The sequence below is a fragment of the Oryx dammah genome, unplaced genomic scaffold (genome assembly GCF_014754425.2).
Source record: "Oryx dammah isolate SB20612 unplaced genomic scaffold, SCBI_Odam_1.1 HiC_scaffold_18, whole genome shotgun sequence".
NCBI classification, from domain to species: domain Eukaryota; kingdom Metazoa; phylum Chordata; class Mammalia; order Artiodactyla; family Bovidae; genus Oryx; species Oryx dammah.
Window position 1 is genome coordinate 86,107,097 of NW_024070202.1, and position 12,858 is coordinate 86,119,954.

At 38.0% G+C, this 12,858-nt stretch overlaps 1 protein-coding gene across 3 annotated transcripts in view; it reads right to left on the reverse strand.

Moving 5' to 3' along the window:
- Positions 1-12,858, reverse strand: part of FAM3C (FAM3 metabolism regulating signaling molecule C) — a 53,694-nt gene that overhangs the window by 23,134 nt on the left and 17,702 nt on the right. For 2 of the 3 annotated variants that reach the window (XM_040259517.1, XM_040259518.1), the window contains exons 3-5: positions 11,522-11,626; positions 811-840; positions 58-181 (exon numbers count right to left, since the gene is read on the reverse strand). In XM_040259517.1, the coding sequence (XP_040115451.1) occupies positions 58-181; positions 811-840; positions 11,522-11,626 (259 nt within the window). The remainder of the gene's footprint in view (positions 1-57; positions 182-810; positions 841-11,521; positions 11,627-12,858) is intronic. The other variant, XM_040259519.1, reaches the window with a different exon arrangement.

Sequence of the window (12,858 nt, forward strand, 5' to 3'; positions counted from 1 at the left end):
TTCAATTTGCTAAAATTTAATAGTGCACCTTATACTTCCAAACTGATAAGCACTTACACATTGTCCTCCAGGCAGATTTTGGGTCCCACCACATTGGCTGCTCCACTTGCCATTTTAAAAGCAAAATGCTTCTCAGGGCAAGCTTTTGAGATTCCACATTTGTATCTGGGAGGTTTTGTAGCTTTGGATAGAAAAAAAAAAATGTTTTTTTCAAAGAAAAAACTGTTAACAGATTCTGTGTTTAGTTTGCTTCATATCTCAAACCACAAAGGGTATTATGCAAACACCATGATATATATATATATATATGTATATATATATATATATATATATATATATATATATATTTCAAACTACATGCTATTTTTTTTTTTCTTGAGAGTTTCAAAGAACCTCAAAAACAAAAACAAGAAAAAAACAACACATAATCTTCTAGGAAACAAACTAAAAATGAATATAAATGGAACAAGTAACATGATCTTCACTGAGGGCAAATATAATTTATCTAATTATTTTTAAGGTTTATTTTACAAAGCCAGGATGTGGGAGGTTTGGGATTGTTACTCTTCATTTCCACTCCACATATGCCTGATGCGTCACTGAATATCTGCTCACAAACTAAGTCTAACTAGGAATTCTCCTTTTACGTACTTTCTATACTTAAAATATTGAAGCTAAAAAACATTAATGGAACAAAATATCCATTATAAATTAACACCCAAAATATTGAGCTATCCAATCAAATAGTTTCCCTATAACTTAAGAGAAAAAGAATAAAGTATATGCAAAATATTGAGAGGAAATACTTACAACGTACAGCTGCATCCAGTGCTGACCTTGCTAAGGAAAAAAAAAGTTATTTTTGTTAGAAAGAATAAGGCTACTGGCAAGTATCACTTTTTAACATGTATAGAGGTAATAGATCTATTAAATGTGTTTGAATTATTACTTAGCATACAATAAATAAAACATGAATATTACTTTAGAAGAAAAGTGAGAAAGTAACTTTAGGCTACATAATTTACTACAAACAATCATGAGGAATTATGGGGGCATTATTTTATTACTGATAGAGAATTTTGCTTTTACTTTTACATTTTGTTTTTAGTTTTAGTTATTATAAATGTAAATCCCAATCATATTACTAGCTATAATCACCACACTGTACAAATGCTGGGCTGGATAAAGTATAAGCTGGAATCAAGATTGCTGGCAGAAATATCAACCTCAGATATGCAGATGACACCACCCGTATGGCAGCAAGCACTGAAGAACTTTGAGGAAAGTGAAAGAGAAGAGTGAAAAAGTTGGCTTAAAACTCAATACTCAGAAAACTAAGATCATGGCATCTGGTCCCATCACTTCATGGCAAACAGATGGGGAAACAATGAAAACAGTGTCAGACTTTATTTTGGGGGGCTTCAAAATCACTGCAGATGGTGACTGCAGCCATGAAATTAAAAGACGCTTGCTCCTCAGAAGAAAGCCTATGACCAACCTAGACAGCATGTTATAAAGTAGAGACATTACTTTACCAACAAAGGTCTGTCTAGTCAAAGCTATGGTTTTTCCAGTAGTCATGTATGGATGTGAGAGTTGGACTATAAAGAAGGCTGAGCAACAAAGAATTGATGCTTTTGAACTGTGGTGTTGGAGAAGACTCTTGAGTGTCCCTTGGACGGCAAGGAGATCCAACCAGTCAATCCTAAAGGAAATCAGTCCTGAATATTCACTGGAAGGGCTGATGCTGAAGCTGAAACTCCAATCCTTTAGCCACGTGATGTGAAGAACTGACTCACTGGAAAAGACTCTGATGCTGGGAAAGATTGAAGGTGGGAGGAGAAGGGGACGACAGAGAATGAGATGGTTGGATGGCATCACCGATGTGATAGACATGAGTTTGTGTAGGCTCCGGGAGTTGGTAATGGACAGGGAAGCCTGGTGTGCTGCAGTTCCAAAGAGTCAGACACAACTGAGCAACTGAACTAAACTGAACATTCAATTCCCAAACTTGATAATCTTATAACTGGGAGTTTGTATCCTTTGTGCAACATCTCCTCATGACTTCCACCCTCTCTCAATTCTTGGTAACCACCATTTCACCTCTGTTTCTCTGAATTTATCTTTTTTCCACATGTAAGTGATATCATACAGTATTTCAAAGTTCCCTTTATATGGCCTTATTAAAAATTGTTGCTGCTGTACGGTGTTGTATACATATGCATATAAAGTCCTGGATAATATACATGAATCTATCTCAGAGGTTAGGCTGAGAGATTTGGTGGGAAGAACACAAGAGGGCCAGGGTGGTAGAAAGGTTTAATTTCCCTAAAATCGCAATGTACTAGGTGTAATTAGAAAAAAAAACAAAAAACAAAAAAAAAGGTCATTACTAAGAGGGCTTTTTTTAAAAAAATCATTTATCAGTTAAAGGAAGCCAGAATTTCCTGATCAATCTTAACCTGAATGCAGTAGATCTTAACTTAGAAATCTACACTTAGAGCTTCTTAAAAGCACTAACATTTGATCCTAGCCCATGCTATATGTGCTAAGTTGCTTTAGTCGTGTTTGACTCTTCGAGACCCTATGAACTGGGGCCCTCCAGGCTCCTCTGTCCATGGGGTTCTCCAGGCAAGAATATGGAAGCAGTTTGCCATGACCTCCTCCAGGGGGTCTTCCTGACCCAGGGGTTGAACCCAAGTCTCTTGCATTGACAGGTAGGTTCCTTACTATTAGATCTACCTGAGAATACAATACAGATAATCAATAGTATTGTGGATAGCCATTTCCGGATGTGGCTAATAAGCATGAGGTGTCATAAATGCTTGCCAGCTGTTTGACTATAGATAAGACATTTAGTTTTTAGTTCTGTACTGTTTCGGTAACTGTGAATTTCCTGTAAAACCAGTACTGAAAGAGAGAACAGAAAAGAATGCTAAGACTGAAAATAATATGTAAATGTTTAAAAACAGGAAGATGACTAAGTAACTGAAGGTCATCAACTCTACAGAATACTCAGAATACTATGCACCACTGAAGTCATAAAGGCAATGCAGTCACATGGGAAAAGTTTAATGCATGGAATAAAGCAAAAAATAAACTTTATCTGTGAGTACTAAGAACATACATGGATAAGGACAAAGACTTGAAGGAAATAAAAAATGATCAATTAGTAAATGAAGGTGCTGGGGCTCATTCTTTCAAGTTCCTTAATTATATCATAAAAGGGAAAGATAAATTCTAGACACCATCTGGTCCAAAGCTCTCACTTTTGTAAATAAGAAAATGGAAATCAGAGAGTAACTAGCAACCAGTAATTAACAGTATGTAGACTAGAAAGTCTCAATTTCACTTAGACCTAAACAAACACATACTATCAGGCTCAGGTGTTAGAACACTGTTCAAATCAGGAATGCTTATATACCTAACTAATGACAGAAAGATACGTGGAAGATAGTAGGATCAGAACATGGGTAATATAACAGCTCATTCACATACGTGGGGCACTCTATCAAGTACTTTATCATGTACTGTTGATTTGCTTATCACCTTGGGGCTTCCCTGGTGGTTAAAACATAAAGAATCTGTCTGCAGTTCAGGAGACCTGGGGTTCGATCCCTGGTTGGGAAGATCCCCTGGAGGAAGGAATGGCAACCCACTCCAGTATTCCTGCCTGCAGAATTCCACAGACAGAGGGGCCAGGGGTTGCAAAGAGTCAGACATGACTGAGCAACTAACACTTCTGTTTTAAAGAGAAAGCAACTGACATCAGATAGGTTCACCGATTGGATTTGTCCTATCCAGAATCAGTCATTGACAAGAATTAGTTTTCAAAGCCAGATCTCATTCGAGCACCCAAACTCATATTGCACCCCCCGCCCCCAAAATGGGACAGTGTGAGGTTTAGTTATCACAGGTACAAAAACCACTGGTCCTTTGAGGAGCGGGAAGCCAGGATAGGGAGCTTTCAGGACCATTCTTCTGACTGTAGAGGGTTCAAGACTTGAGATGAGTCCATAAGGACAGGGATGCTGCTAAAGTAATCCAGGTAAAAAACAGGTAGCAGCTGAAGCAAAGGTAGTGACTGTGGGTTTGAAAGTAGTCGACGGGCTCAGAACAACTAAGGCAGCAACACTGACGAGACTGTGGAACAGACCTGAAGGAGGCATGAAGTAAAGGAAGGAATCAAGTTTACTTCTTAGACATCCACCTTTAGAAGCATCCGTTCATCCATTCACATGAGCCAAAGGAAAAAAAAAATACCATCTCTCACTCATGATGTTTGCTATCTAGCAAGGAGATAGGATGTGGGATGGATGCTGAGTTCCCTGTGGACCTGTTCATTTTAAGATACTTTGAGATATCTGGGTGGAAGTCTAAAAGCCGGCTATAAATGAGACCGGGGATGAAGATAGAAACTGGAAAACTGGCAAATGATGAGGTCATGCAAAGAGAGGATTTCGAATGAGGACAGGGCTGATGAGAGAAATCTTACAGACATCAATAATCTGCTAACATTCAAAGGAAGAGTGTGGCTGATGAAAAGGAGGTAGAAGGTATGACTGGGAAACTTGAGAGAGATTAATAAATAAGTAATAATGTTATTCAATCTAAAAACTTTACTGGGATACAATCTGGGGTAAATGTTTCTTAATTATCAGACTTTTGAGCAAATTACCTCCATTTAATTTGTGTAAGCGTAAGGGGAGAAGATGCTCAGAGGAGGGAAACAAAAAACCTTTGTGAACATCTTTTCAGATTAAAACTAATTTTATCCAATATGTATAAGCAAAAGTCCTCTATCTGGCCTGCAATTCTGAGAATTTTTAACATCTGGAGGGCAAACAGGTAAAATTTCATAAATCAAACAGGATGGTTATAGAGTATGGTCACAGCATACAAACAAAAAAATACCTCCTTTTCTGCAACTTAATTCCTCAGACTACCTTGATGGCTTTAATTCTTAAGGTCTTTCAATATATACAGTTTTTCACTTCAAGGAAACAACAAACATTTCTGATTTGTTTTTTTCAGTGAATGTCTTTCAATGAGTCAGGCTAAAGAAACCTAATATAATTATTTTGGACTTTAGTTTTTAATAATAGCTCAAGTGATTTACATATATATTATTTCAATGGTTTAAATTTAAAAGGTAAAAATAAATTAACTCAATAGAATAGTAAGGACTGACTGCAACAATATATGCAAAAATAATTTGGACTACTTTCAGCACATTTTTGTTAAGTATCCATGTTGAAAACTAATTCTGTATTAAGCCACAATCATAAATAAGATGGGTAGACTGTACCCACATTGATGTCCTGGTGTGATACTGTATGGAATTTAAGATGTTACCAATGGGAAACTGAGTAGAGTATATAGAATCTCTCCATATTATTTCTTACAAATGCACATTAATCTATAATTATCTTTAAAAGTTTTGTTAAAGATTGCTTAAAGAAAATAATCACAATTTATATTTGTATATTCAACTAATTTTAGGCAAAATTTTCATTTGTCTTTTCTAGAAATGTTTGTCTTATTTTTCTAAAACAGTACTAAATAATCAACTCAAATGTAAATTTACATAAACTATCAAGTAAGCTATTAAATCAACAAATTGAAAAATGGGGAAAATTCACCATCCAAAGAACTATAGTTAACCTCATGAGGCCCTCTAAAATACTGCTTATAGAAACAATCTTAATGTCAAGCTAAATTTAAGTTAGATGCTCAATAAATGACAAATACAACCATATCTCCATTTTTGCTCAATTATTCTGAAATGAGAATTAAAAATAACCACACAAATTAAATTTTCACCAATTCAATAGATTGGAATCCAATAAGGTTGCATACATGGATACAGACTACAACTTCAATTATGACAACAAAATAAACCATCTGCCCAAAGAATGCCTAAACTACATAGCTAAAACACATACAGCAAAAACTTGCAGGTTCCTAACACTAGGAGAAATGAAAATTAACACAGACATCTGCCTTAGTTAAAGCAGCTCAGTGTTTGTTCACAGCTAATGATCAGGGGCTTGTCAACTAACACAGCCTTAAACAAATCCCACTTTGAAAATACTCTTTCTCTACACAAAAGTCCTAATCTTCAATTATCTACATTCATTTTCCATTCAATCAGCATGTACTATCTATAGGATCTGGTGCTAGATGCCGGGTGAGTCAGCAAGACATTACTGCTCCCAACACTGGTTCTCCAGTAAGGAAAGCCAAATACATGATAAAGAATAAAAGAAAAGAAATTCTATAATTTATGGCAGAATAAAATCAGGTCAAATTGAGATATAAGCACTAAGCAGTAGAACGGACAGTTTACAAAAAAGGAGCAACAATCTAACAGGGCAAAGAGGGAGACTCAAATACCATTTCTCCCAAGAAGGGACACTCGTGCAGTTTTGAAAAACGAGAACAATTAACAGAAGAAGGGGAGAGAGAAAGAAAGATGTGTAGGTAAAGAATCAGCAGAGTCAGATAATTATATGGATTTTCCAGTAGTCATGTATGGATATGAGAGGTGGACCATAAGGAAGGCTGAGCACTGAAGAATTGATGCTTTCGAACTGTGGTGCTGGAGAAGACTCTTGAGAGTCATAAGGACAGTCAATCCTAAAGGAAGTCAACCCTGACTTCATTGGAAGGACTGATGCTGAAGCTCCAATACTTTGGCCACCTGATGTGAAGACTCACTGGAAAAGACCCTATTGCTGGAAAAGATTGAAGCAAAAGAAGAAAGGGACAGCAGAAGTTGAGAGGATTAGATAGCATCACCGAATCAATGGACATAAATTTGAGCAAATTCTTAAACGACAGAATGATCTCTGTTCATTTCCAAGGCAAACCATTCAATATAACAGTAATGCAAGTCTATGCCCCGACCAGTAATGCTGAAGAAGCTGAAGTTGAACAGTTCTACATAGACCAACAACACCTTTTAGAACTAACACCCAAAAAAGATGTCCTTTTCATTATAGGGGACTAGAACGAAAAAGTAGAACGTCAAGAAACACCTGGAGTAACAGGAAAATCTGGCCTTGGAGTACAGAATGAAGCAGGGCAAAGGCTAGTAGAGTTTTTCCAAGAGAACGCACTGGTCATAGCAAACACCCTCTTCCAACAACACAAGAGAAGACTCTACAGATGGACATCACCAGATGGTCAATGAAATCAGATTGATTATATTCTTTGCAGCCAAAGATGGAGAAGCTCTATACAGTCAGCAAAAACAAGACCAGGAGCTGACTGTGGCTCAGATCATGAACTCCTTATTGCCAAATTCAGACAGAAAGGAAGTGGGGAAAACCACTAGACCATTCAGGTATGACCTAAACCAAATCCCTTATGATTAAACAGTGGAAGTGAGAAATAGATTTAAGGGATTAGATCTGACAGACAGAGTGCCTGATGAACTATGGACTGAGGTTCATGACATTGTACAGGAGACAGGGATCAAGACCATCCTCATGGAAAAGAAATGCAAAAAAGCAAAATGGCTGTCTGAGGAGGCCTTACAAATAACTGTGAGAAGAAGAGAAGTGAAAAGAAAAGGAGAAAAATAAGATATACCCATTTGAATGCAGAGTTCCAAAGAATAGCAAGAAGAGATTAAAAAGAAAAAAGCCTTCCTCAGTGATCAGTGCAAAGAAATAGAGGAAAACAAGAGAATGGGAAAGACTAGAGATCTCTTCAAGAAAATTAGAGATACCAAGGGAACATTTCAGGCAAAGATGGGCTACAGGACAGAAATGGTATGGACGTAACAGAAGAAGAAGATATTAAGAAGAGGTGGCAAGAATACACAGAAGAACTGTACAAAAAAGATCTTCATGACCCACATAATCATGAAGGTGTGATCACTCACCCAGAGCCAGACATCCTGGAATGTGAAGTCAAGTGGGCCTTAGGAAGCATCACTACGAACAAAGCTAGTGGAGGTGATGGAATTCCAGTGGAGCTATTTCAAATCCTAAAAGGCGATGCTGTGAAAGTGCTGCACTCAATATGCCAGCACATTTGGAAAACTGCAGTGGCCACAGGACTAGAAAAGGTCAGTTTTCATTCCAATCCCAAAGAAAGGCAATGCCAAAGAATGCTCAAACTACCACACAACTGGACTCATCTCACATGCTAGTAAAGTAATGCTCAAAATTCTCCAAGCCAGGCTTCAACAATACGTGAACCATGAACTTCCAGATGTAAAAGCTGGTTTTAGAAAAGGCAGAGGAACCAGAGATCAAATTGCCAACATCTGCTGGATCATGGAAAAAGCAAGAGAGTTGCAGAAAAACATCTATTTCCGCTTTATTGACTATGCCAAAGCCTTTGACTGTGTGGATCACAATAAACTGTGGAAAATTCTGAAAGAATTGGGGATAGCAGACCACCTGACCAGCCTCTTGAGAAACCTACAGGCAGGTCAAGAAGCAACAGTTAGAACTGGACATGGAACAACAGACTGGTACCAAATAGGAAAAGGAGTATGTCAAGGCTGTACATTGTCACCCTGCTTATTTTAACTTATAAGCAGAGTACATCATGAGAAACACTGGGCTGGATGAAGCACAAGCTGAAATCAAGATTGATGGCAGAAATATCAATAACCTCAGATATGCAGATGACACCACCCTTATGGCAGCAAGCAATGAAGAACTAAAGAGCCTCTTGAGGAAAGTGAAAGAGGAGAGTGAAAAAGTTGGCTTAAAGCTCAACATTCAGAAAACTAAGATCATGGCAACTGGTCCCATCACTTCATGGGAAAGAGATGGGGAAACAGTGGAAACAGTGGCTGACTTTATTTTTGGGGGCTCCAAAATCACTGCAGATGGTGACTGCAGCCATGAAATTAAAAGATGCTTATTCCTTGGAAGGAAAGTTATGACCAACATAGACAGCATATTAAAAAGCAGAAACATTACTTTGTCAACAAAGGTCCGTCTAGTCAAGGCTATGGTTTTTCCACTAGTTATGTATGGATGTGAGAGTTGGGTTATAAAGAAAGCTGAGCACTGAAGAATTGATGCTTTTGAACTGTGGTGTTGGAGAAGACTCTTGAGAGTCCCTTGGACTGCAAGGAGATCCAACCAGTCTATCCTAAAGGAGATCAATTCTGGGTGTTCATTGGAAGGTCTGATGCTGAAGGTGAAACTCCAATACTTTGGCCATCTGATAAGAAGAACTGACTCACTGGAAAAGACCCTGATGCTGGGAAAGATTGAGGTCGGGAGGAGAAGGGGACAACAGAGGATGAGATGGTTGGATGGTATCACCGACTTAATGGACATGAGTTTGGGTAAATTCCGGGAGTTGGTAATGGACAGGGAGGCCTTGCGTGCTGCGGTTCATGGGGTGGCAAAGAGTCGGACATGACTGAGCGACTGAAGTGAACAGCTTTGCAGGCTACAGTCCATGGGGGTGCAAAGAGCTGGACATGACCTTGAGACCAAAGAACAAGGAATCAGCATGAACAAAGGCTGAGGGTTTGTGTCTGTAGATCACATGCGCAGGGACACAGCAAGTGGGTAAGGGGAAGTACAGGTCAGGAAGGTAGAAGCAGGCTGGGACTGAGTGCTATCCTGGTGGGGAGTTTAGATTTTACTCTCCAGTAGCTGGAAATACTGAAGGTTCAAAAGTTTTGAGAGAATCCCTCTGGCAGTGTTGACACAGGCAGATATCAAAGATGAGAAATAGACACAGGAACATCTCTGAGATGCCCAAATAAACCATTCAAACTAGAGATGATGATCCAAACCAGAGAAACACTGTGACCTCACCCAATCTCTTCTCTCTGAAAACAGTGGATTTTTTCCCAAAGTAATTTTTCATTTGTACCTTTTCTGTCTGTTCAATCTCTTCCCGTTGATTTGTAATTCACTGACTTTTTGCCCAAGAAGTACAAACAAGCCAAAGCCTCTCCCTTACATCAAAAAGGAAAAAAAAATGTTCAACCTCCTTCGGCCTTGAGCTAGGATCCCATAACCATCTTCCTTTACCATAACCTTTCTTAGAAGAACGAGCTACAACCCACCGCTTCCACAGAGACACAGAACAAGTCCTAAATGCCTTCCCTGTTTTCGCACCACCCTTCAACTGAAACCAGCTGTGTTCTCTAAGGAGCCAGGCTGGCCCTCTGCAGAAACAGAACACAGCCCAGAAGTCAAGACATGTCTCTCTACATTTTGCAACAACTGTTCTATGCTTGATCCTGGATACCTCATTTTAAGTTGCGTGCCAAAAAATAAACGGTTAGGAGGAAAATAACCAGCACATTAAGAAGAATGGTTCAAAGGGAGGATTTCATAAATTGATAAGATAAAACCTTAGACAAAGATGGCCTGGTGGAGAACGACCACAGCTTAACAATATGAGAGATCCAACAGGTAGAAGTAAGACCAATGGACTAAAATTACTTGGGAGTATAAAAGGTAGAATTCAGTGCAATACAAGGAAGCACTTATAAGTAGTCATTGTAAGAAAAGTCACCTGAAAATGTATAAAAATAAATATGTACAGAAATTAAGGACTACGTGTCAGAACTGTCTAAAGCCCAATACCAGTACATGGTCTCTGGATAGGAAATCAGCCATCACCTGGGAACTTGAAACGCAGACTCTCAAGCCCCATCCCAGACACTGAATTAGAACCTGCATTTATGAAGATTCCCTAAAGATTCCTATGACATCAAAAAATTGGAGAAACAGTGGTTTAAGGGAGTCTTGAAACTAGATGTGAGAGGGAGTTTATTAGGTCTTGGGGATCCCTTCCAAATACTAACTTATGGAAAGCAAAATTCATGAACTATTCCAGAGATCTATAGGCTGTTTCATCTGATCTCTGCCTACTAGGTCAAAACACTGTTTCTATGTTTCACAGTCTGACCTTTCATTAGAATTTTTTAATACTTTAAACAGTGCTCAGCCAAAGCTTATTCAAATATTTCAAACGTTAACTTATTTTATCAACTTAAAAGATTTTGTTTAAAACTGAAGTAAGGCAGCTTATAGTGCGACATTTACAACACAGCATCAAATAAATTGGTAAAAAGAAAAATGTTGCAGAAAGAAAATGAGGGTAGGAAAAGCAAGATGGATGTCTATGTCTATTTAAAATGTTTTATCATGACTCCTAATCACTTGCTAATTGAGGGTTGGAACTGGCTCCAAGTTTTTAAGCAGCTAATTCAAATAGGGTGTGATATCTTCTAGAATGTGCATTTAAAATGCCATGATTAATATCCCTAGGCACACATAAAATAGGCACCATTAAATACATTCAAAATGTTGAATACAAGATTCATGCTTTATCGAATTAATTGTAAGATTTTCTATTGTGTATTTTAGAATATTCTAATGAATTGCACTTACCAATATAATTACATTTTCTTTTCTAGAGAGACTAAACAGTAGAGTGACTCAATGTTGATAACTCATAAAAATTTAAAGACAATCTCATCACAAATGAAATTCAAGAAAGGGTGAAAAAAATAAAAACTTACCAAATAGATTTCCTAAACTTGCATCCATTTTTATTTCAAATACTTGAGAAATAACATAGAATGTCAGTAAAAATACTGCTACAGCGACCACCAACTTTGCAGCACCTACACAAAGGGCAGAAACAATTGAGCATGAACTTATGAGCCCACAGAACTCCGTATTATGCATTACCATGAAAAAGTATAAGTGTATATTAAAGCTCCCTAAGACAATTAAATATCTAATAATACATATTACTGGATTTTAATTTTACTTGCGTTACAACAAAAAGTATACCAACAGTCAATTTGATTGACTTTGCTAATCAAGGAAGTACGAGATTGGCTAGCAACCTAGACACAGGACTCTTTTAAGTCATCTGCTGAGTTCTCACATGTAAAAAAAAAAATGACCTGCTATCAACTTCTGACTGACTACACAAAAGTATCATGACTAATGCAATACCAATACCAAGTATGTGGGATGACTCACTTCCAGTCCTTTTCAATTATAAAGGGCAGTGCTAGACACAGAGGACACAAAAACACTGAACCTTCTGGAGACACGAAGGCGACAGACAGGATGTCCACTCAGCAAGGAGTTCTCAAGTGAACTGTAGTGAGTTTACTGTCCTCTCCAACCCACATATCTCATGGAGCACACAAGTACTCCTGGTATGGGGAACAATAATATCTCCCCTCGTACTTAACACCGAAGTTTAAGACATGCCTTCCCCACTCCTGCAGGACTTAATTCAGCACCTACTTCATTTGCTTCATAAAATGGTTACATGGTAAGCTCTGTGAACACTCTTAGCCTTCCATACCTATCTTTAACCATTTCTGAGTGCCTTACAAATAGCACTGCTGCTAACTAATTAACTGCTTAATATGAATCATCACTTGTCTTTCTCCAGAGCTAAGCAAATCTTGCAAAGTGAAAGTATGAGAAAGGAACAGAAACGAAAATGACCAGAAAGGAACAGCATCTTCTTACTCTTAGAATTTCAGAGACATCTCATTAGTTTATTCAGAAACAATATTAATATTTTTCTGTATAATCTCCATTCCCCTCTCAGGTACTAAAATTTTCATTTACACTGATGTGAAGGATCAACAGTCATCTCACTATCGTTGAGGAAACAAAGTCCCCAAGTGAGGCAAGTGTCCAGGATTACAGCTCTCTTAGCATCAGCACAAGAACAGGAGCCCAGGGATCCTGACATAGCCCAGTGCTTTCTCACTAACAGCAAAGCACCACGTTCTTCAGAGAAACTACCCAAACTCAACTTAATGGGTAAGGAAGAGGAAAAAAGAGCTGTGTTCATCCTAATTTTATAAACCTGAAATGACTGGGA